The sequence below is a fragment of the Ceratina calcarata genome, unplaced genomic scaffold (genome assembly GCF_001652005.2).
Source record: "Ceratina calcarata isolate Rehan_Ccalc_2016 unplaced genomic scaffold, ASM165200v1 scaffold329.2, whole genome shotgun sequence".
Classification (NCBI taxonomy): Eukaryota; Metazoa; Arthropoda; class Insecta; order Hymenoptera; family Apidae; genus Ceratina; species Ceratina calcarata.
Genome location: NW_017155624.1, coordinates 1428755 through 1453243, shown reverse-complemented (window position 1 = coordinate 1453243; position 24489 = coordinate 1428755). Strand labels below are relative to the sequence as shown.

Here is a 24489-nt window from a genome sequence, read left to right as displayed (position 1 = left end):
TTTGTTGAATGCTTAGAAATATGCAGATTCTTGATAAATGTCCATCTAAAACGTGACTCACCTCTCCCTTCAATTTAATTTTCACTTCATCTTGCTCCACCGCTCTCCTTAACGCAATTTGAACCGCCGTAACTCGTTGCCGCGCGAATGTAACGAAACACTGATCGCAGACGCAGTTACGATACTTGCAGAACCTCTTGTGCGACTTGAGGGGTATATATAGCCCGTGATTCCGGCACCGCGCACAATTTTTCACCTTGTTCTTGGGCTGATTCGTGTCTGACCGCATGGAACCCACCACGCTCCAATTCTCTATACCGTCCTTAGAAACGTCCGAAGTGTCGGACATTTTCTCACTCGCCGGCTCTTGGGCCGACAAGCTGGCCACTTTGTTGTACCCCTCCGTTTTTCAACCGTTTGTGACTCTGTGTCCAGAGTCTGCGTATCACAGGAAAAAAACGATTCTTAATATGCGCCTGGTAGCAGACGGCTCATTGATAAGCTGTCGTCTTTATATTTGCACGGAGTTGAGTTCGGACATTGTTCTTTTTTCAGAAGTGGAATTCTGCAAAATAAGATAAAGAAATACCTATTTAAAAGCAGTTCTTTTAACTTAGTCATTTACTTAAAATTCACATAATAGCTATTTATTTCGAACAGTAGATGAAGTAATAGATGGGTCGAAACAATATTCTATTTCCGTCGATTTGAACTCGCTTTTACGTATCAAGTAGGTTAAACATTGTATTACAATTGCGATACTCGATTAAAGAATCACGAACTCCGTGAATTAACCGTGGACAATGATTTAGAGAATAGTGGGAAATGAAGTGAGTATTAATGGTATACAAAGTGTTAAGCGCAATGTAGGCAGAGATAAGGTGGTATGAATCTTCATTTGAAATCTGAAGCTTGTTGGATAGTAAACAGTGGTCGTAGAGGCCCTGCATCCTTGATGTGAGGACAGATAGACAAGTATTCTTATACAAATATACATACATATAGCCCCTCCAGCCGATCTATCGTCTGATAATTCTTGTACATACATATAATTATCGTGTGGATAGAAAGTTGCAGTATATGGATTAAATCAACTGCACTTCGGAGCAACACATTATAAATGGAAATAAATTGAATACCTTATCTCTGATGGCGAGTTATCAATAAATGGAATATTTCACAATGTTTTTTTTATTAAAATACCTGATTATCACGAAACTGTGAAGATATATTCGAACTGTACATACATATATTTCATGTCTGGACGCAATATGTATTTGTACAGAACGAATGTTAATTACTTAATAATTTCATATCTCGTAGTTTTATAATATTATGTACACTCTAGACAACTCATATCGCGTAATTTTATGTTTTACATTGCATCGACGCATTTATCGTGCTTCAACATTTGTACAAATTTAAAACTACGATTAAGAACAACAATCAATATTTGTATTACACTCAAGAAAGTTGTCGATCGTTCCTAGAAAAGTAATTTACTACTTTCCGTTGTATTCGATAAATAAATTTTCTAATCGAATTCTTCGAATCATACTTTTCCTTTAGGAATCGGACAGGTAAATTGTCCAATAAAATAGTTGTGAACTTTATAATTTATCGAATAGCAATTCTACAATCTTAATAATATGTAGAACTGGTATAAAATTGTCACCGCAAGGAAAGGAAATTCTACTAATCCAGACCGCCGAGGAAAGATCTCTACTAATCCTCTCCTCGTCCACAGGCCTTAAGACGATTTGCATTCGGTCGAGATACTTCGATTATTAATAACGTTTATTGTAATTACGTATCCTTATCGATAGTGGAAAGAAATGTTACACGATATCCTATCGCGCATTAAAGAAAGTAATGAAACTCATGCTAATTACGGTTTCGACGATACACGGATTCGATGAGCAACTTGCATCTTGTATACAAAAAGTCGAAGCCTACTTGCATATTCAAAAATAAAAATTCAAATACTGCATGCATATTTACCTCAATTTTAAAAACCGTGAATATCTACGAGGATTAATTCAGAAAGACAAAAGAATCTTAGCTATTCATGTTAACGTTTTCCACATAATTAAAAATTAATCTGTTGTTTTATATACTTTCAAAGGCATGTTAGAATTCATTTATGAATTTATAGAAAAAATCTAAGTACTTGACTTAGTATAAAAATTTACATTCTAATCATTATGCTTTACTAGATAGGTAAGACGGTGAACATATACAATGCCTCTCTGTGAACAATATATTTTATTTTATATATTTATATTATATATTTTATTTACCCGGTGTATCAAAGCCACCATAGTGTTTATAGTTTGCCCAAGCCAAGTAGGTTTCTCATGGCTTGGCAACAATTTGACTTATGCACATGACATTATGATACTTTGTTTCATGTTATAAAATACATCGTTTCCGTTCAGCCTTTGCCAAATCTGAATTTGTTCTCATAAATCATGAACACACGTTCGTGACATTGCATCGTATAACACGGATTTATCGCATCCTATCAATTGAGTGGGTGACCACGTCTAATTGTGCGCAAAGCCAAGGCGCGATGCACGTTTCTTGTCGATCATGTTCTGCTTCCCGTTGATTCTTTCCAGAACATCAAACCGTGCCGAGGCAATCTCGAACAAACGCGAATCGAACACCCTTTACCTCCCCCCCATCGATCCGTGATTCACTTTCTTCTCTTGCGTCGACCGGCAATTCGTTCGTTTCGGCGGCATTTCACCGTGAAGATTGAATTTTACCGAAAGATCTTTGCGGCCAATTCGGCAAATTTTCACGTTCCGACACGATTGTATAATCAACCGATCGCCTCTTTTTTATTACCTGTTCTTTCCGTGAAATTTGACAAGTTTTTTGTATGATATAAAATGCAAAAATGACAGGGTATTCTTTAAATCTTTCACTCATACACACACATTTCATAAAAAGCTATCGAATACAAAACAAGATTCTAATGCCTTGTAATATTTCAAACCTGAATTTCATTTCTCTTCTACTCCACTCAAACTGCACTATGACTGGGGTCGCAGATAAGAAATTAGAATGTTTTACGAGACTCGATGGGTTGCAGAATCGAAGAAAAATAGTGAAGTCGAGTGTCAATGAACTGTTTGTTACCGGAAGACGGTTAGCGAAATTAACATAAGCACACACGTCGCGACAAACTGCAGGTGTATGGCTGTGTACGATGCAATTCATTTTCCTATCCATGTGCGTGTATTCAACACTTCAAATATGCTTCTTACATCGTGATAAGACATGCATCTAACCACCTCTTACTAATATGTATGTATAGGTGCGACACGTGTCTCGCATATATTCAGTTTCCTTTCTCAATAAAAGTAGAATTCTTTTTAGTGGAAAGAAACTGGAATTTGTTTCCTTAATCGATCTATGATATGAAGAAATTAATATTTCAAAGGATGAACACGAGGCTAATATCCTTGTCTACAATGTCTACAGATGCATCATGAATAGAGTATGCTCAAAATCGATGCAAACGTTTATAAAAATAACATAGTACTAGCTGGATATGAAATCGGGAAAAAATAATGGTTACTTATGAACTATATATTACACGCACGGAATAACCGCTTCGAGTCCCTTGCAAAATGCAACTCAATTATTACTCGAATAATGTCCCATATGCGTCCATAAATAAATGAACCACAAACTAAACTACAATTTTAGAACGCGATTCACAGCTGATCAATGACAATAATCAAGAGCGAAAGAAGACGGAAAAGAATAAAGAATAAATGATAATCGATATTATAATCTCACCTAATAATGTTGTAGTAGAACGTTCGTCAGTTTATTGAAAGTTCCTTATCTTGTTTCGTCGCACTGTCACAGTTCCCTTTCAAGCTGTCGCCGGAGCACAGTTAACCGATTCAATGATTGAAACTTATAACCGGAATTATTGTCGCGATATATCACTAAGTACGTTACACTATTAGCTGAATCGCGTTACACAGTTTCATCACGAAGAGGTGGTTATCGCGCGGTTTTCACGTACTTACGGGAAAACACGCATACTTCCCGCGTTCTCGCGATAACTCTCGTTTCGCCTTTTTCGTAAACAGTAACAACGTGGACGGACCCACACGCGAGATCCCGTCCCGATGTTCGAATACTCCGCGAAAGCCTCTCACGAGAAAGGCATCGTTCTCCTTTCTCTGAAACTCTCAAAGAATCCCCCGTTTCTGGCAGCACACGGTGCTTGGATAAATGTCACGAAACGAAACGCGCAGGCAAGCAACAGCACGAAATGGCCTTCTTTGGCTCTGGTAGCGTAATAACCGTGGATCGAATGGAAACGCGGTTGTACGTGACGGATCGTGACGAGGTATTCGAGACGGAGACGACAACGGCGTCCAGGAATATATTTGGACGCTGAAACGTGGAAAAACGTGAACGGAATCCACCGATACCACACTACCGACGTGCACTTGCATGCGGTTCGTAACTCACTAAAGTGCGGGTAACCGAAGATGCCAGATTGAGGACGGGAGCCGCCGAGAATCAGCCCCTCCACTTACGCACACTATCACATCGTATCCGTGTGCTCCGAGCTCGGCTCAACTTCGGCTCAGTAGAGAGAGAAGACGAAACATCAGTCCGTCACTCTTGCTCCTGATGCGTTGAAGTCCAAGTGGCGCGAAGCCGACTGACGACTGTTTGAAGTCTCCTGCGCATTACTTATAAGTTAATATCATGAAAAAAAATGAAAATTTTTCGTTGCGGAAAAATCAGATACCAATCTAAATATCTCTCATGTCAGCTGACAGTTTGTATTGTAGCTTTGCTAAGACGCAGAGCAATAGATTGCGTTTACATGCAGTAGATATTTAAATTGATCGAATTAGTGATGTCCAGAATGTATTAAAATTTTACTTGTATATATACTGCCTAGTACCAAGGGGGAGACCCCTGGGAATGGACCGAGTGGCCTGGTACCAAAGGGGCAGCCTTAAGAGTGTGCCCATTGGTTTGGTACCAAGGGGCGATTTTTGGGATCGGCTTGGTATCAAGGGGGACCCTTGGGAGTGAACCCAGCGACCTGGTACCAAGGGCAGACCTTTGGTACCAGATACCAATTTATGTCAGCTGACAATTTGTATTGTAGCTCTGCTAAGAAGCAGAGCAGTAGATTACGGTTGCCGTAGATATTTATTTTTTCTTAAGATTGATATAAGAATGATTGTATAAGATTAACAATTGTATAAGACATAAAAAAAAATTCATTTTCTCATATGGTCTTATGTGATCAGAAGGTGATAAAATATGTTTTTCCGCAACGAAAAATTTCCATTTTTTTTTAATAACATTAACTTATAATGGGAAGAAAGACGGGAATCGAAAGTTCCAACAATCGTCAGTCGGCTGCGCGTCGTTTAGACTTCAAGGAATTAGGAGCAAGAGCGATGATGTTTCACCTTCTCTCTCTCCTGAGCCGGAGTTGAGCCGAGCTCGGAGCGCACGGATACGGTGTAATGGTGTGCGTAAGTGGAGGGGCTGATTCTCGGTGGCTTTCATCTTCAATCTGGCATCTTTGCTGGTACAGCGGCATGCTGACGGAGATGCACGGCCGTCTGCGGTCGGGAGGGGGTATCATCACTGGTCACGGGGTGGAAACACGAGGGACACCCGGCTTTCAGGAGAGCGAGGGGTCACTCTCGTTCCTTTTCTGTCGTTCTCTATTCTCTGTCTCTGTCGCTTTCGTCGAGGAAGTGGTGGTGGCCAGAACGAATGGTGGTGGCTTGCGACTTCGCAGACGAACATTCTTTTACGATTCAATCTATGAATCCTCCGTTCATAAGTCGCATCTATGAATCCCTGATCGTAACAATACTGTTGTCCAATATCCAATACTTTTTCATATTGATACTTGATTAGGCAATTACAAATGAAATTTACAGCCCATATTAGATCTTGATTATATTGGAATAAACATTGTATTTCGCAGTTAAAGTCGTGAGCATCACAATTTGTGACTTCCTTATTTTCTCCATTGAATTTGTTCTTCGTGTGTACAAATATTTGTAGAAAAATAGCTACAAGTTGTAACTCCTTTTAAGAACTTCTATAAAACAGTGAAAGAAATCTAAGTAATAGATACGTTTAATAAAGGAACTAGATAATCCAAGAACAACATTTTTCTTACAAACAAAAGTAAATTAATATAATAAACGAATAAGGATTAATCTATTGGTGAAGGGCTAAATAATATTATACATATATATTTTTTTATTGTTACGAAAAACAAATTGTATCATAATAATCAAGAAAAAAGCTATTCTACCGGTTCATTATGTTATTATGTTTATGAAATAGGCATGTTTTATAAAAACAAGTGCAAATTAATTAAAACTACGTACTTAATCATTTGACTGCAGTATTTAAATAAATTATCATTTTCTACACGTGCACGTTTAGTGGCTGAATATCGCTTTGATTTTATGACTGTTATGTATGCATAGTGATTACATAAATAATCTTCATACGCGTTTAGTAATTTAACAGAGTTATTAATAGTCCAGTTTCTGTTGCAAGTTAAGGTGACATGAATAGTTGATAAGTGTTAAAAACCGATTGACCGTTTTGCAATCATCATCAAAATCATTGAATTATCACCTGCTAAGAACCACTTGCGTTTACTAATCATCGAGTTTGTTTGTTTATAATAAAATATGATATACCTTTGGCATGAATGAATCTCAGGGTCGATATTTCTACGCCGGCAGATTAATTTTCAATGATAAGGGTATGTTGATTAAATATGTAGATTACATACAAATAGAATAATGTATTGTGTGTAACTCCAGATTTAAATGAAGTTTGAATAGGATTTTCTACGTTCATAAGACAAAATTTAAAAAATCAGATTACAATTGCGTTTGTTTCTGATCTGATGACGATGATGATGATGATGATGAATTGTAATCTGATTTTTTGGTTAAATTGGTTACATATGTAATCAACAGTTCCTTATTTTACATGTAATCAACATTTCCTTATAATCCCTTAATTGGTTACATTTGTAATCAAGATTTCTTTATGAACAGTAATAACAGCTTCAGGAATAATAAAGTTAAGATTCCGTGCGTACATCGGAAATATACATATCTTTAGTTATCTTAAAAATACGTCTAATTGCACGAGTATTCGAAATATTACTAATTACGTGAGTCTATCGTGGTATACATCAGAAAGGGGATTATGGCAGTAATTTACAGCATTAAGTTCAGGTTTACGTACCCGTTACAGTTGGATGACTGCTCTTGAATTATTCGGAGCAGAATTTATTTTTCTACAGAGAATGGTGTATAATATAGGACCTTCATACGCGGACATATTAATCATCTGCTTCCCGGTTATTCGAACGTGTAAGCAATAAAAATAAAAGACGTCCATCGTATTTCAAACTCGAATCTCTTGTTCCGAATTTCGCTCCCAGTTCCCCGATCAATCGAGGTAAAGGCGATACGTATTTTAACGACACGATTCGCGCAACCATAGACGATTGCGTTAAAATTGCAAAGTAAATAATGGAAAGGAAGCGCATGCACGTACGTGGACGTAAAACGCCATAAAAGTAGTTATGCCTATGCGTGTGCGTGTGGTCGCAAACAAGCCGAGAGTCGTAAAACGAATCTCGGCGCGCAAAAAAGATTTGATATATGTATGTACGCATTCGGGCCTTATATTTAATGTCCCTCTTTCCTTCGTTTTACATAAACGGTGTCTTGTATTTACGCTAGCGACTCCGCTTTATAGATAACCAAAGTGCTTACACCAATCGTTCAATCTGATATAAAATATTTTATACACGTATCTTTCTCCCGGTTTATGGACTTGTGGATCAATGTCCTTATGCCGTTCAACAGACAGATAAATATCTTACGTCGTTCAACAACAGGTAAATATCGTAGCCGATTTCTGTATAAATCCTCCGCCTTATCTCTTACCTAAACCCATAGAATTAATGCCTTTATACGCGTCTCCCGTGGAACGATGTTCAAGTCTCCCGGCCTCGGCGAGTATTAAAAAAGTGTAAGAAATCGTACGACAGTTAATAACTTCGAAACTTTTGATTCAAGAAGATTTAAATGATCGTGATTGACTCGCTTAGAAGCAATAGTAGTAGTAGTAGTTGTTACTGTCAACCAGAGGTAACAGCAGAGTTCCACTAATGGTCATGGGGTTTAGATGAGCAATAGGTGGATGTCGGAGATTCGGGTAGAAGGACGATCGTAAAACGTTCCGGAGTGGATTCACCTAGCGATAGTCAACAACAGATACGCGTGCACACGCGATATCACGGTGGTACTTTAACTGCGGCTGAATTTACTGATTGTACCGCGACAACTATTACCCTTGCGGTGGAGACGACATTTTAGGCGTTCTTGAAATTCTTCGGCTAAAGTTACTGCCTAATTGTTCTTCGCTAATTATAAACACTGTTTCAAGGGATTAGAAAATTAAAAGATCGTTGATTTTTCTAACTGTGTCGAGCACGTGTAGAACACTTGGCCTTCTAACAGTCGATGCTTTGAAACGAATCTTGCATCGTGAATTTATAGTATCGAAAGTCGAGAGGAGAGGATACAATTGCTGGCGAGCTGGAGTTAAAATACTTTTTGTGCCTTTAATGATGGCGCAGCGCATTCCGTGCAACATGAACGGCCGGGCGAGTTCGTGAAAAAACAAGAATTCCGACGGGTGATGGGGATGGATAATTCGGGTCCGACGTAAAAATGCAGAGACACCGGTGGGTCGGGGCTTGTTGACTTCAGCTGACTTGTTTTATCTGCCGTTCGTCATCTTCGGTCACCTTTCAAGACTGTTAAGACCAGCGAAATGCGGAACAACGTGTTTTCGACATAACACTATTAAATCCGTTCTAACCGTCGAATGCACCTTTAGATATGCGTCACAGGCTGTTTTACTGACATGAACGTACAGTACGTTGCGGACAATGAACGCCGATAAATACCTAACTGACAGTAAATATTTGCGTCGTCATTCATAGATCTTTTTCGTACGAGATACGCATATGATGAATACTAATCATGTACACACGTAAAATCAATAGTAGTATTTGGAAAAACCCAAGTGACTGCTTTAAATTACAAGAAGAAAGTGATTTCTAATATTTTATTAATACGCATCGAACGAAAACTGTATTTCGTTCAATTAGCTGTATTTCCCAAGGAACAAACTCTCCTGTGACGTGCATTCGTTTTACACTCGTCGATGGTTAAAGAAAAAATAAAACGCGACGATCTTCGACGGACTATAAATTAATGGAAATCCGAGCAAAAGTCTAATGAATTAGCGTGGATAGATTACAGCACAATTCCATGTTTAGCTTTGTCAATACTAATACGGATCTTACTTGCAACAGGTTTTTTAATATTGTTCATTCGTTTAAGATCTCTTAATTGACCTTTTTGACCCGACGCGAAAAAGAAAAAAAGTGCAAGTAAGTGCTTTCTGAGATAATACTTCATTTATCAGAGTGTAAAAACAGCTGGTTTTGCGTCCTGTCTTAAAAACCAGTCCAATCACTTTAAAGTGTACTAATTCATGAAGCAATTAACGAGGATGATCAACGCATTTCAGACTAGATCTCCCTCGTGCAAAGATGAGATTGCTGTTTTCTTCTGAAATAAGCGCTGCACATTTCGCGGTGAACCTTAACTCCAGCATGTACGCAATTGCAAAAATAAGAATGAAAGACTGTACCAAGAATGGAGATCGACTAAATGAAAAAGCTGAATTCTACGTTAAGCGAATGGCATGCCTTTGAAATAATTTTATAACAATGGTATCGATCATTGTTCGTTTTATGAATTAATCTGGATCTAAATTCCTGTACAGACGTAAAATTGTGTTTCGATCCGTTTATGCGCAAATTGGCAATACTCATCGGTTACTTTTTGCAGAATGAACCCTTTTAGTTACTTGAATACGAGCCAGCGTCGATCAACTTAATTATAAATTCCAAAGTATAAATAGCAGAAATTACGTCAATAACCAGGTTGAAGGACGAATTCACTGGAGAGAAGATATTATACCAAAAGAGTGTAAAACCACTAATATGGTACATCAATTTTATTGATATAATCGGTTTCTAATTAAGCGGAAACCGGTAAGCCGATAGCACTTTTTTTCCATAAAGGGGCATTGCCATATCTCCTTGTTTCGTTCGACAGGAAAATGAAAGTAATTTTGTAGAAAATTAGAATGTTATTGAAGGAATGCTCGAAGGATGCATAAAATCTATTTCATCCCTGAACCGACACTGTCCATCCTACTGGTATGTGAATGAACCGCAAAAATAATGTACGATACAATTACGGGGAGTGGCGAATATTAACAGGTCTTAATGATACGTGATAATTCATCCCGCTGAGACACTAAATAAATGTTGGGACATGTAATATTTAACTGGTTCACTAATATTCCTGACTGCCCCCGTGAGAGCCCGCTTATTTACTGTAATAAAGACGTCACGCAGCTGTTCATTAGTTTTCGCTTCCCTTTCTCGCGTCTTGCTCCGTTGCGAATCGGGTTGTCTTTCGGTAAAACAGTATGCAGCATGCCGTTTTAGCTATCTGAATGGCCATTGTAAATCGAATATGCAAATGAATAAGTTTTTGTCTCTGTTTTCTTCATTTTAGTACATACATCATTTTTTAAACTGTTAGTTACGGGCAATCGTCTGGGCGTGACTGGAATAATAATCGGTCACATAGTCAAGGTACTGTTCATTGATGCATGAAAATCGATTGACTCATAAATTCCTGCCAAATTACATGACACGACGCGCGGCTGTTTCATTTGCAAATTTCCCGATTATATTATATATTATATTATTTAAAAATTAGAGTATTAAGAAATTTTACCTAATTGTATTAGAAACGCGCATGGATTCATTCAGAAAACTGAGCAACACTCTGCATTCGCACTTTCGTGAGTATAGCATAATAATAAATTCATCGAGTACTTTATTTTTTTTCCTTTCACATAGACAAGAATCCTTTTAGAAATCTTTCATATCCATTGCCGGAGCTACTCGTACTCAGTAATCTCAGTGGTTTCCATCAGGTGAAAGTTTGACACATTGGCATTAGCCATCGAACGTGTCTCTCTAGTAATATTTATTATTTAATTGTGTAATAAGAAATGCTTCTATTCTAAAGAATACTATAAAAATCGTCGTATTTCCTATTTTTATTCCAGACTACTTGAAAGAATCTTCTACATAATCTTGTACGTACATTTTATACATAAAGTAATCGGATAAGTCTTGTTCACTTGTCTACGGATGGGACATTCACGGACGAATGTCCAATCAGCTATAAGATCGTGGCAATTACGGTCTCGTAATCTCGTAAAGTTATTATATTTGGTTTTATTGCATCGCAATTCCGATTACGCACGCGGTGCTCCTCTTCCATTTTTAAATAGAGACGTGAAGTTGGTCAGAACAGAATCTTTGAAGTCGAACGCGCAGCTCCTGGAGTTTTGTGGCTTGTTTCATGTCGTTAATGCATATGTACTGTAACGAAGTAAACAAGAAAGTAACAGATAGAATAGAAGATACTAAATTTATGTGTGATAATAGATGTTCGCGTACATAATGCTTTATAATGTCACGTTATCATCCGTTAGAAATGTGTTAAATTAAATGCTTATGATCAAGCTTATGACTTAACCTCAACGATTGTTGCTATTTATTTCTGAGTAAGATTAATTGATCGTAAACACCGTGCAGCGAACACATTTCTCGTAAGTATGATTTGATAATAAATCACGTATTTTATGCATGACGATGTGCTGCACAATTGTGATAACTTACGATGCTTTGAATTTTCACTAATTCCACTGCTGCTATTTTACGATACCTGTGACACGATGACATTTTTATGTTATCCAGGCTGCTCGATTATGAATCCTGATATTCAACAAAAGATAATCAAGTTCGAAACGTTTATCAATGATGTGTTGAAAGAAGATCTGGCCCAGTTAGAGCAGAAACTGGATTCGAAGAATGCAGATGTTGCAGAGTTCCTCCAGTTAAAGACTATGATAAACACTCTTGAAAGTAATGGCCTTGATAAGAGTGGATTTAAAACACAAGTAGATATTGGACAGAATTTCTTTATCGAAGCACAAGTTCCTGATGCCTCTACCATTCTGCTGGACGTTGGCTTGGGTCATTACGTTGAATTTTCCCTGAACGATGCCTTAGCTGTTATCAATGTTAGAATCAAACTATTGGAAAAGCAGATTGCAAATCTTCGCAAGGAGATAGCAAGGACAAACGCTCACATCAAGCTGATCCTCCTAGGCATCAGGGAACTGGAAGGATTCGACAAAGATTGATTGCCAAATTTTTCATAACTTTGCACACAACTTTATCTGTACATATTTCTGTATTAAACACTTGTACATATTAGATATATATAAATAAATAATAGATCACATGAAACAAATAACTACTTACACATTTCCTTGTGCTCTTCACTTCCAAAATCGTTAACGCTAATCGATCTAACTGGGTTTCTTTGCGTGATGCACTCGCATGCTTTAATTCAATGCAAATCATACGCTGTACATGTACATACCTCATTAATTTCCTACCCCAAATATCTCGCTTTTGTTTCCTCGTTAAGCGTAATTGCTTGAATTTACGAGGACCTTGTGCCTCGTTTATAAAGTAGAGGTCAACGGCGAGAGGATCAGTGCGTTCTTTCGTCTGCCTCGAACTTGCTACCCTCTTCTCGCGTTTCATCGTTCACTTTAATGTCGGATTGGCAGAGCATACTATGCGCGGAAAGACACAAAGAATTCCTCGAGAAACTAGTCGCGGTGTTATTCGATTACGCCTTCGAAAGTTTGTCCCGTGATAATCCTGTGTCAAGATGGAGAGAGCCGAGTTACCTGGAAGGGATCATAGACTTCAAGCTGCAGGAGCAACCCAGGAGCCAGGACAGGCTTCTAGAAGTCGCAGCAAAGATTCTCAAGTATAGCGTGAAGACAGGACATCCTTACTTTATGAATCAATTGTTCTCGGGGTGAGATTTCGACAAGTGCATGAGTACCGCTTTGTAAAAATGAATGCTGCGATCTATTTTTTAAGATAATTTAGCAAAACTGCGAGAGTTTAATATCTTAAAATAATTATCGGTGATGAATACTTGTTCTTTACATAAGTTCGTCTGTTGCCGTTAATTTATGGCTGAAGAATAACGAATTGTCAATTCTATAGTATAGCGTAAGGAAAATAAAATTTTTAATCTACATCACTTCTCCGGTTTTTTCTTAACAAACGAAAATTGCATGAAATTGCCATTAATAAAATAATATGTAGCAAGTAATCATTTTCTTATGCTCATTTCTGTTCTTTACGTTTAATTATAATTATAGTTCAATTTCTCACTGATGAAATAAGATAAGTATTGAATAATAGTTGGCATTTTCTGTTGCTTTGCTTATTTTATTTCAAGCTTTGTTGAAATTTGGTGTATAATATAGACAATTTACTCAGATGAAAATTTATTTAGATTGGACCCATATGGTTTGGCCGGGCAATGGCTTACGGACTCGTTGAACTCTTCAGTATACACATACGAAGTAGCGCCGGTCTTGACACTAATGGAAAAGACAGTAATAAGAAAATTGTTAAATATGTTTTATAAGGAAGAGAATGGAACTATCATAGGGGACGGCCTCTTTTGCCCAGGCGGATCTTTCGGCAACGGCATTGCTATTAACTTAGCGCGATTCTGGTTTCGGAAAAAATCCGAGAACGTGAGTACTTAAATGTAATATTAATTAGGAAATTCATGTAATGGAATCATTCCCAAACTACTCGGAATCAGAATTTATCTTTTAATATTAATTATTAATTTTAACAATTATTGTGTATGCGTAAAACCTGGCGTCTATTAACGTTCATATTCCAGATGAAAAATATACCGTCGTCAAACCTAGTCCTTTTTACATCCGAAGATGCTCATTACTCGGTCTCAAAGTGGGCAAACGTATGCGACGTAGAGATCGTGCTAATAAAAACGGACGCGTACGGCAGAATGAATGTTAACGACCTGAGAGTTAAGATATTGAGTGAAGAAGAAAAAGGAAATTATTCATTCGCCGTTTCCGCGACTGCAGGTACGTCAAATGATAACGGGAGAATGATAATCCGCAATTAATTATAACCGAAGCTATAACCGATTTGCAATTATTTCTAGGGACCACAGTTTTGGGTGCGTTCGATCCACTTATCGAGATCTCTAATATTTGTCAAGAGTTCGGTATGTGGCTGCACGTTGACGCGGCTTGGGGCGGCGGTTTGATATTCAGCAAACGGCACAGCGCTCTTTTACGAGGAATACAGAGAGCGGATTCTATTTTGTTCAATCCGCATAAATTGCTGGCCGTTCCTCAGCAATGCTCGTTACTTTTGACTAAGCACGAGAGCATCCTTAAAGACGCACATTCTAAGCAAGCTCCCTATCTGTTCCAAAAGGATAAATTCTACCCCGCGGATTTAGACGTTGGTGATAAATACCTACAGTGCGGACGCAGGCCAGATGTTCTGAAATTTTGGTTTATGTGGCAGGCTAAGGTAATCCTCCACATTAAACGCTTAATTCCTGAGCTGAGTTTATACAGGATCATTTAGATTGTCACGCTGACGGAATATATTCGCTGTTTGAAAAGTATCCCCTCCTTAAAGATCATGCTGGCTCGGATGATGATCTCCTCGCGTGCCATGCAAGTTCCACTCCTTGTCGTATTAATTTCTAAGTATCACTTATGCAAATATGTGAAAAACTAGCCTTGGTAGCACTTTTTCCCCTGATATCTTCCTTGTGGTTGTGCATCTTCTACTTTGTGATTTAAGCAGCTCTGCCGTGATGCACATCGTACAAGACAAGGGTCTGTGTGCTATGTTTCAAGTGTTTGCCACTATACTTACGCATACATTATCGTCCCCTGCTAGGAATAAAGAATGTTCACACTGCACCTATTCAGTGCATTTTCAAGATCGTAAAAGAATCTCCTGAAAATTCTCAAGGGGGTCTGTAGGTACCAGTGCCTTCAGACGATTAACTTCTGAATTTATCGCTTCCAACTCACACATTTCCATATTACATCCTTCTTAGCATACCTTAGATTCAATTAATAAGTTGTTCAACGATTTCTCGATTGTTAGTATTGGAAAACGCTTAGACAAGTAATATTTCGACACTCGTCTTAAGATTTAAGGCTTTAAGTCAAATTTAGGAAATCGGATATAGACATACTGATATAAAAATAAAGCTTCGATAACGTATTGCTATGGATGAATGCAATACAATTGTAAATATTCGTATTTCATAATTATGTTCGAGACTATCTGTATATATTCCGGTCACTTTAACGACGCGTACTTTAGACATGTCAAAAGAGATGTATGACCGCGTTGGTTTTTTCCATAAAAATTAGTATAGAGCTTGCTATTTGAAAATTTAATTATGTTCTTCCAATAGACACAGCGATTCTTATAAAATTACAAATAAATATATTTCAGGGTACTTCAGGATTTGAAAAGCACGTCGATCATTTAATGAAACTTTCAGCTCTCTTTAAAGAAGAAATTGAGAGAAGGGATGGTTTCGAATTAGTGACAGATTCTTGTTATATAAACGTATGCTTTTGGTTCATTCCACCCTCTTTAAGAAATCGTAGTTTATTTTGCGATTACAAGAAACGACTGAACGAAGTAAGTTTAGTTATTACATATGCCTCTTCTTTTTATTCTTTCATTAATCAATTAAATAAATACGTAATTAAGTTTTACCTTCAGTTTGTGATTTTATAAAATGCAAAGCTACAAATTGGAATAAATAATTGTATATACATGTAGTAGAAAACTTGATTCAAATAATTCAGAGGAAAGAATTGATTCTAGTATAATTTAAAAATAATTTCTGGATTTTATTATAACCGAATGAAATCGAGCTATTATATAAGTCATTATCTATTTTATTTTTTATATATTCCCTAAGAAGGGTATATCGATTATAGTAAGGATAGAAATCTGTCTGTTCTGCCGTGAGTACGTACCTCGTGTGATATCATATCGATTGCGAATAATTCGCTTGACATAATTTCTCTTTTATTAGCAGTAAATAATTATTATTTCTTGATTATTCGATACTTAAAAGTAAATCAAATTCATTTTTGAATACGTATGAGATTTGAATATTTTGAATTTGATTATTTCACGTATTTAATTACTCTTATTGTCATTAGGTCGCACCGAAATTAAAGGAGAAGATGACGAAACGGGGTAGCTTAATGATTAATTACCAACCACTCCACGAGAATCCAAACTTTTTTCGTTTCGTTGTACAAAATTCAGGATTGGATGAACGGGACATCTTTTATGTCTTTGACGAACTGGAAAATCTTGGAGAGTCTATGTAACGATTCTCAAATTATGATTACCCAAGTGATTTGTAAATAATTTTTAATGTAAATTATAATTCAAAGAAAGAATACATACACGTGTTTCTCATTTTCCTACGTCTACTTTTGAGAAAACGAAATAATTTATAATAAGAGAATCGTTCTCGACCTAAGATTTTTTACATCAAAGTGCGAAGTTAATTTAATTGATACATCGTTATAGCAACGTCACGAAGTAGCGACTAACTAATCCTGATTCAAGTGACAGCATATAGAGAAGCCCTATGTACATGTATACATCTATGTATAGAGTTGCATCGTGCCACGTACATGCATACATGTAATACATATGTGTATCTGGAGCACGATGATCTACAATAACAGCTGCACGGTTTTTCAACATAAAATCATGAACATTTAATCTTCATAGATTGATTTCATAATTTTCCGAAATTATATTTTCATTGACGTACAGATTGTTCAGTCATGTTCTTTTATAGATAATGAATGATGCTCATTTATACTTAAAATGTGCTTTCCATAATACCCCTGAAATTACTGTATACAATTTTTTGCTGGTATTGGAAATTATGATGAATCTGCATAAATTGAAATGTATCGGAAAATTCTTATTACTGCAAGCTTGGGAAAGATATTACCAATTTTGGATTAAATACCTATTCGGGAATTTTGTATCCCCTTTCATATTAGTTATCATAGTTCTCTTTTAATCCTTCACGTTTTATTTCCTATTGTTTATAGCATAAATTCCCAATAGCGAATCTAGTTTTCAATACAGGCTATATTAACAGAGAAATCAGCTTCGTTTTCGAAACAACTTTCTACATATTGTCAGTATAAGCTTTAACGACTTGTGTGCTCAATAACGAGTATGAAGTGTATAATTACTACGGCTTCGTCCATTTTAATCAAAAGTTGCATATGTATGTCGCGTTAATTGGTGCGTGGAATCTGTAATCCAAATACAAAGGCACTCTTGTAACAATTGAATCACGGGAGTATAACAGGCCCATGAATCTAGTAATTAATGTAACCATTCTTTGTGTTTAAGGGTGGATTAAATCCATTCAGTCAACCAATTTTGTTTACTGACAAACTTTGAGTATCGAACTGTTTTATAATATCGACTGAATGATTATTTTATTTATTATGATCCTTCTTAAATTATCGTTCGTTATGACTGTATAAGAATTGTTCAATAAATTCATGAGCCTTCAATCTCTGTGTTTCAAGTGTATTTCCGCCGCTGTTTCTGCATTTGCATTTCATTAATAGTAAACTGTGTTAATGAAATGCTTAATATTTAATTACTGGTATCGTCGCGTAGGCAATGACAAACAATGCGAAACGGCCGTATGCATAATTAATAAGAAAAACATGGCTTACGCGTCGGTAATAGTCGAGCGAAATTTTCGATCATCGATGATCGTGAAATTCGGCACTGCGAAATGGAACGATCAGAATGATCTATAAATTACAAAATCGAACGAAACCCGCGTTAACATAATACGGGCGTTGAAAGCCTGCTAAACATGTCACGCTCCGCCGTTCCGCGTTCTGTTGTTTTGTTTTCAACGGGTCGCATCGAATAACCCGGGCAAATTAGTCGAACGCGATATAAAAATGCCAGAACCTGCGAAATTCGCATGAAATACAAATTATTTATGCAAGTTACAAGTTATTAGCATTAATCCGTGCAATTTTATTTTAGATTGTGTTTACATAACGTTCGCAAGTCTCACTTTAATAATCGTGCACCGGCCGCGATTATTGGTTCAATAAAAGGTATAATGATAATGATCGGGAATGATCCACGATAAATGTGGAAGCAACCTCGGGTTGTACTAGTCTTGAACGTGTTTCTTTATCGTATTAAAATAGGGCGTCCGAGAAACCCTTTGCAGGGAACTGTGCTTGTGTGTTACGTTCCTGTCTCCGAGCCACTGCTAGGGGTGCTTGCCCTGCGAATGAACTTAGACAGTAGGTTGCCGCTGCGAAAGACGGTGTTAACGTCGATAGTCATCAGACGAATCGTTCAGTAACCCGAATGTCAGTCGATATCTGTAAACTCGACGGCCAGGATGGGAAGGGTCTCCCAATTCACGTGCCACAGGTATTTATTTCGATACCAATATCTCGTTACCAATTTAGAAATCCAATTTATGCCGGAATCGATTGTTTTACGTATTCATTTCGATTTAAATTCCCTTGAATATAATGAAGTGCAACGCATTGGTAAAAAATTAAATCAGATACCAAGGTACGTCAGGTACGTTTAATTTTAATAATATTAGCATCGTTTAACGTCGTTTTAAATGCCTATAGAACGTGGGATTCTTGGAAACTTATCGTTATATAATGGAAGATGCTGCAGGTCAGTTATTTTCATTGACATTTTATGGAATACATTTTTATTGTGCATGCATTTCGTAATTTCTCATTTCAGATCCCAGAGTAGCGAATTGGTGGTTAATGGGCAGTCCGTTCCCATTGTTAGGAATTATATCCCTTTACCTGTTTTTCGTCCTCCGTCTCGGACCGTTGTGCATGAAGAATCGAAAACCGTACAATTTGAATAAGATCATGATCTGTTACAACATTTTCATGGCAACCACGAGCGGAAGTGTATTTTACGGGGTGAGTTTGTTCGAGGCAAACAATTAACATATTGAATAACATCGAAAGAAAATAAATCGATATGTTAAATTACGAAAGTTGCTTACATCCGGCTTCACCACAAGATTGTCACTCGGATGCGAGCCTCATATAATTTCTAACGACCCAGAATCTTATCGTGTAAGTATGAAAAAATACTGGTAAGCAATCCTGATATTATCGAGAATTTTGTGACGTTAACAGATGGCACGTTGGATGTGGAGGCTCCTGATTTTGAAAATCATCGAACTAGGCGACACTATCATTTTCATTTTGAGGAAAAAATACAATCAGGCCTCTTTCCTCCACATTTATCATCACACGTCGACCGTTCTCCTCGCGTGGATAGCATGCAAATTTGTTCCAGGTGAATCTCATTCACTGTTTCATTAATTGCAACTCTTTGCTGTCCTATGTTTTCCAAATACAAACATGGATTTTTTCAAGAATGTATGTTTCAAGATGAGAGTTCATTTTCGTCAAATTTGTCGGAGTAATTATTAATTCAGAGCTTCTCGAGACGTTGAATCACTGCTTTCACAACGAGTTTGTTATTTTCCAGGCGGTATGTGGACGTTCACGATTATGCCAAACTGCATCGTGCACGTGATTATGTACACGTATTATCTGCTCGCCTGCTTGGGTCCAGAAGTGCAAAAGAGGATCGCGCCTTGGAAACAATACATTACGGGGTTACAAATGGTACGTTCCCGTTTTCTATGTGACCACGCTATCTCCTCGTCACGTTCCATACACGCTGCACACACGCGTACACCTATTGGGCCGGTGGATGTTCGTTTCGCCCTCTGAATTGCCGTGCCGGGAGCGTTACTCGCTCATTTCACCGTGCACAGCCGCGTATCGCGTAATCGTAAAATTACATTCCTCTGTCCGCCGGCGTAGGGTATTTTTAAAACGCGAAATTGCTATTGACGGTTCGACCGTTACGATGCGACGCGACGGTTGCGCGTCCGGCTAAGTAAATTAATCTATATAAGCGAATAAACGCGTAGAAAATACCTGCCGGCCGATCTGACCGTGACTATTCGCCGAATCGTTACAAAACTGTTTGGGAAACCCGGTGATTGAATAATGACGATGACCGCGTGGAATTCGCGCAGCCACTGCGTGATCATCGATCAGGTGAAACAGTTACACATCTTTTGGGTTTTCGTTCAGTTTAGGTAAGAGGATTCGTGACACTATAATTTGTACTAATTGATATTTCGCTGCCGCTGCGTGTATGCATCATAATTTATATTTTTCGCATTGTTACGGTGAAGCATTGTCAGACAGCAACGCAATTACTTTCGATATAACATTTATGCACGGAACGAAGTGCCTGTTTAGAAATGTACAATGCAATCTTAAAAAAAGAAATTGACCAAGCCGGGTGATGATGAAAAATTCAATACGTTTCTCCGCGTGTACCAACTGTTACAATGAAATTATTCTTTATGCTTTCACCGGTGTGCCAAGAATTGCAGATGAAACGCACACAGCCGTAAAATATAAATGTCAAAAAGGTGCGCGGCGGCAATGTTTTTCAGGGATAACGGAGCACCGGAAATAAATCACGTTCCTGTGCAAAAAATCTCTTTTTTTTTTGTTTTATCTCGAACTCAGAATGTCACGTCGCCCTGCGGTTTGTTTAATGGAAGCAATTTCACATAATAAATCTGAGCCGCGACTCCCGTTGGTCAAGTTTACTTGATTTTAAATCATCTCGATTCGAATCACCTGCAAATTCGTCCAGTATTGCCCGTGTCACGATTGAAATAAAATCAGGACTAAACCTTTCTAATAATCAATAAAAGTGAGTCAAACGAGAATCGCGAGTTATTCTGTATAAAAGTTTCGAATTTCGATGACAAACAACGGAGTGGTTACATGAGAAACCTGACCACGTTTTTTTTTTTATTTTTTATTGAATAATTCGTCTGCGAGGTACTTTTATACTTCCACGATATATGTATCTACGGAACACGATTTATCGGGTTATACGTGCTCGTTTAATTTCGGATTAAAGTGTTTCACGCTGTGCCGAGTGGAGCACCGGGACTTCGGAGAGGGCCGTGCCAGAGTGTCCCTTTACTGCAATGTGAAGAGAGTCTATTAAATCTCGTTGTAGGTGAACAGCGCTGTTCTCGCGTCATCGTTCAAACTGTTTCTTACTAAATTTCTCACTTTTCTCTCGTTGTCGATCATTCGTCGAACACGTGCTCTCAGCCGACTGTTTTAGGAAATTAATTGCACCGCAATATTTCAGATTCAGTTCATCATCATGATATGTCACGCGCTTCAATTTTTATTACCTTCCTGCGAACCAAACCGGAAGCCAGTGGCCTACATCTACGTGTCCCAGATGTTCATCATGTTCTACCTGTTCTGCGATTACTATAAAAAATCCTATTCCAGAAAGAAGATGGAGTAAAATTCGCCTGAATAATAAATGTACCGTGGTACGTAAGAATCGTTCATATTATTCATATTATAAATGAAGCATATTCATAATGTTTTGCGTAAGTTCATCATTCATGAATAATTTCAGGCAATAACAATTTGTCTCCACCTATTATATCGGCTTGTGTCGGCGTGATCCACCTAAACGCAGGAATTATAATCATAGTTTAATAACACACATTCCGGCTAATACTTCAATAATGAATTCCATCCGAACGGACCGACTATACCTCGTACATCGGCGCGCAACTTTTACAGCGATTACGTTGCGACGTGGCATACGTGTCAGACAGCTTTTAATTACATTACTGTATCGATCCGGTGTAAATGAACCGGAGCGCGTAAAATTTATACGTAAATACCGTAGGCAACGATTATCTGATTTGAATAATCGCATCTCTGTGCCGACAGGTAACTCCGGTTCGGAGGAACGCGAGCGCGAACGCGCCGTGTAAAAGCTGCTTTAAAAATCGTAGATTCGAGCCAGCCACCGTGTCCCGTTACACCGATCCGTTCCAACGTCCCCCCGGGGCCGCTTGTGTGCGCGCGTAGTGATAATTCCGCGGAAAATCAGACTGGCACGATCGCGTGGACGCGCCGCTTGATATATCGCGCCGGCGAAACGCATTAGAAAAACATGCATCGGGAAGCAAGAGAACGCGCCGCGCCGCGCCGTGATATAAGGGCGAAATTCTCGTATACGTGTACGAGTCAGTTCGCATTTTGCTCGCGGATATGCTTTTAGCCGGATTCTTTGTTTCCTTTTTAGCGCATACCTTCCCCCTCGCTCCATTTTATCTTACTCCGTTATGATTGAAATATATTATGTGCATGAATTTTTGTTTCGCGTAATATCGACGTGTACAGCCGCTCCAGCGGCGTTGTACATAGCTGCGATAGCGATTTTATTGAAATTCAACAGCCAGTAGGAAGACGCTAACATCCGTTCGACGGTTATGTCGTTCTTAGACACGCTTACTTCGTACTTCGTCTGTTTTTTATCCTGACCGAGGGAAGCGTGTGCGCTTTTGCAAGTTAATCCGCTTGAACGTGAACGAGATAAAAAAACAACTAGGAAGTGGAATAAGTATAGTTACAGTACACTTAGGCTGCGCAACGTTTTACTACTATTAGGATGTATGTATATTTTGCATGTGTATCGACATAATAAACTGATAGGTTTTTGATGAAAGTTGTAATTGGAACAATTTACGTGTGAGTCAATAAAAATTGTCACTTGAAATCTGATGTTCATTGGTTTAGTTACCTCGAATTTTGATTTATTAGAAAATTATACAGGAACGAACGTAATTAACGAGGTTCATACGAAATTTGACACGAGGCATGCGTTAATTAATTGCATTTCACAATACAACATCTATTAATTTAGTGAAGAGTTACAGGTGGTGAAACGAGTTACCCTAAATGACCGATAATTACGGCGTGGGTGCGAGTGTCGGTAATTCCAATTGCTTTTCCTTTTCGCCTGATGGTTATTCGCGTTTTTCTCGTGTGTGATCGGGCTCTCTGCCGCGACACGCATGCCCGAAAAGGTGGCATTAGAGCCCGGCGCTTTCCTGGCCGACCGAAATTAGCATAGGGGATTAGCGCGTCTGTGGCTTAAAGTCGACACGCATGGTTGCACGCCGATAAGAGTTTATTAGCGCTGGCTTTATTTATCTTGCAATTTCGGTCCTCTCCACGCGGAACTCCTCTGATCTTCTTTGTCAGGATAAACGATAGACCGGTTCGTAAAACAAATTTTCAATTTCATTCTTAATTACTTCTTATTCAACAATTCATCTTTTTCCTTATGTAAATTAAGTTTGAGAAAGTGATGAGTCAATCTTCTAAAGAACTATTTTAATATTTACCCTTAATATTTCTTTCAAGATGTTAGCTAAAGTTCAAAGAAGATTCCGAAATTCGGTTGTTTACTAGGATAACTTCGCCCTAAACAAGGATTTAAGTACAACATAGTTTAGAAGGAGATAAATACTTGGATATGTAAGAAAAATGTGGAAGCAGTTCCGTTGGTTTAAAAAGGACGACGTCGCACAAACGTTTTTTGTCTTAAGAGACGCAAACGAAGTTACCTCCCTTTTTTACACCGGTTTGTAACGTTTCAGAACGACTTCGCTATTCTTTGTATTGAATTAGTAATACTAAAGAATCCGTGAGCGTGTTCAAGGTACGTCAGAGCCGGCACCGGCGCTGCGCTGCGCGGCGCGGCGCGGCGTGGCGTCCTGTGCGGCTGAATGCAATACTTACGACTGCGCAGGAAAAAGGGGGAAAGCGAATCTTTTCGTGCGAAATATATGACCGTGCAACCTGCTACCAGCTTCGTGGCCTCTAGCTCTGTGAATTCATTTTTTAGAATTCGTGGGGTTTGCCCACGTCCGACGCTGTGAACTTCTCGACGTGTCACAAATATTGCGATCTGCAAATTTCAAACAGTCGTAGAACGGAGCTCGTTCTCGTGGAAAGAGAACGTCGCTAAGCTTTTACATTGTCCGCCGCTGAAGAACGCCGTTATAACTTCAACTGCTATTTCAAGTTTTATTTTAAAAAGACTGAGAATAAGCCCACCTTACATTTTTTATATTCCATTGACCAGAGGACTGCGACCTGGTTTTTTACGTTTTACATATTTTTCGCTTTTTCTACAATTTTTTGTCGTTTTTTTTTTCCGCTTGGGAGCCGACGGGAAATGCGCACGGACGTGGCTCCCTACGAAGCTGAACAACGCCGGGATATACTTTCCCATTTTTACCGGAACCAAAGCCTTTTGATCGTCACCGTGTTTTTTCGTTTGGAAAAAGAGTATTGTACGTTGCGAGTTTAATG

At 38.2% G+C, this 24489-nt stretch overlaps 4 protein-coding genes and 1 long non-coding RNA gene across 8 annotated transcripts in view; 3 read left to right on the top strand and 2 right to left on the bottom strand.

Annotated features, from left to right (window-relative positions):
- Positions 1-4528, bottom strand: part of dsx (transcription factor doublesex) — a 57762-nt gene extending 53234 nt beyond the window's left edge. Inside the window, exons 1-2 of one of the 2 annotated variants that reach the window (XM_018024375.2) lie at positions 3814-4528; positions 62-565 (exon numbers count right to left, since the gene is read on the bottom strand). In XM_018024375.2, the coding sequence (XP_017879864.1) occupies positions 62-349 (288 nt within the window). In that variant the 5' untranslated portion in view covers positions 350-565; positions 3814-4528. The remainder of the gene's footprint in view (positions 1-61; positions 566-3813) is intronic. The other variant, XM_018024374.2, reaches the window with a different exon arrangement.
- A 6725-nt stretch (positions 4529-11253) lies between these two features.
- LOC113464306 (uncharacterized) lies at positions 11254-12037 on the bottom strand. 2 transcript variants are annotated; one of them, XR_003389139.1, is made up of 2 exons: positions 11946-12037; positions 11254-11599 (listed from the first exon to the last, which is right to left on the bottom strand). It is a non-coding gene; the product is annotated as an uncharacterized LOC113464306 (long non-coding RNA). The 2 variants fall into 2 exon arrangements; XR_003389138.1 differs by having other exon boundaries at positions 11900-11974.
- Uxt (Uxt prefoldin-like subunit) lies at positions 11579-12532 on the top strand. Its single transcript, XM_018024394.2, has 2 exons — positions 11579-11829; positions 11978-12532. The coding sequence occupies exon 2, from the start codon at positions 11989-11991 to the stop codon at positions 12424-12426; it is 438 nt and encodes a 145-aa protein (XP_017879883.1). The 5' UTR covers positions 11579-11829; positions 11978-11988; the 3' UTR covers positions 12427-12532.
- A 215-nt stretch (positions 12533-12747) lies between these two features.
- On the top strand, positions 12748-16597 carry LOC108624833 (cysteine sulfinic acid decarboxylase). Its single transcript, XM_018024393.2, has 6 exons — positions 12748-13118; positions 13608-13854; positions 14010-14217; positions 14298-14674; positions 15623-15814; positions 16348-16597. The coding sequence occupies exons 1-6, from the start codon at positions 12847-12849 to the stop codon at positions 16519-16521; spliced, it is 1470 nt and encodes a 489-aa protein (XP_017879882.1). The 5' UTR covers positions 12748-12846; the 3' UTR covers positions 16522-16597.
- Positions 16598-16700: 103 nt separating this feature from the next.
- Positions 16701-22873, top strand: LOC108624804 (elongation of very long chain fatty acids protein 1). 2 transcript variants are annotated; one of them, XM_026813385.1, is made up of 8 exons: positions 16701-18637; positions 18850-18898; positions 18971-19161; positions 19240-19320; positions 19384-19546; positions 19742-19881; positions 21449-21641; positions 21731-22873. In XM_026813385.1, exons 1-7 carry the CDS (start codon positions 18572-18574, stop codon positions 21611-21613), a joined length of 855 nt encoding a protein of 284 aa, XP_026669186.1. In that variant the 5' UTR covers positions 16701-18571; the 3' UTR covers positions 21614-21641; positions 21731-22873. The 2 variants fall into 2 exon arrangements, with proteins under 2 accessions (XP_026669186.1, XP_026669187.1); XM_026813386.1 differs by lacking the exon at positions 21731-22873 and adding an exon at positions 21209-21306 and having other exon boundaries at positions 21449-21536.
- Positions 22874-24489: the final 1616 nt, after the last annotated feature.

What these genes read in the sequence shown, in the direction of transcription:
- LOC108624833 (XM_018024393.2), top strand. Translation starts at nt 12,847, where the DNA reads ATGTCGGATTGGCAGAGCATACTATGCGCGGAAAGACACAAAGAATTC. An exon ending in CGCCGTTTCCGCGACTGCAG is followed by an intron (nt 14,218 to 14,297) that starts GTACGTCAAATG and finishes AATTATTTCTAG; the next exon opens with GGACCACAGTTTTGGGTGCG. An exon ending in ACAAGAAACGACTGAACGAA is followed by an intron (nt 15,815 to 16,347) that starts GTAAGTTTAGTT and finishes TATTGTCATTAG; the next exon opens with GTCGCACCGAAATTAAAGGA.
- Uxt (XM_018024394.2), top strand. Translation starts at nt 11,989, where the DNA reads ATGAATCCTGATATTCAACAAAAGATAATCAAGTTCGAAACGTTTATC.
- LOC108624804 (XM_026813385.1), top strand. Translation starts at nt 18,572, where the DNA reads ATGTCAGTCGATATCTGTAAACTCGACGGCCAGGATGGGAAGGGTCTC. An exon ending in AGCATGCAAATTTGTTCCAG is followed by an intron (nt 19,547 to 19,741) that starts GTGAATCTCATT and finishes GTTATTTTCCAG; the next exon opens with GCGGTATGTGGACGTTCACG. An exon ending in ACATTACGGGGTTACAAATG is followed by an intron (nt 19,882 to 21,448) that starts GTACGTTCCCGT and finishes GCAATATTTCAG; the next exon opens with ATTCAGTTCATCATCATGAT.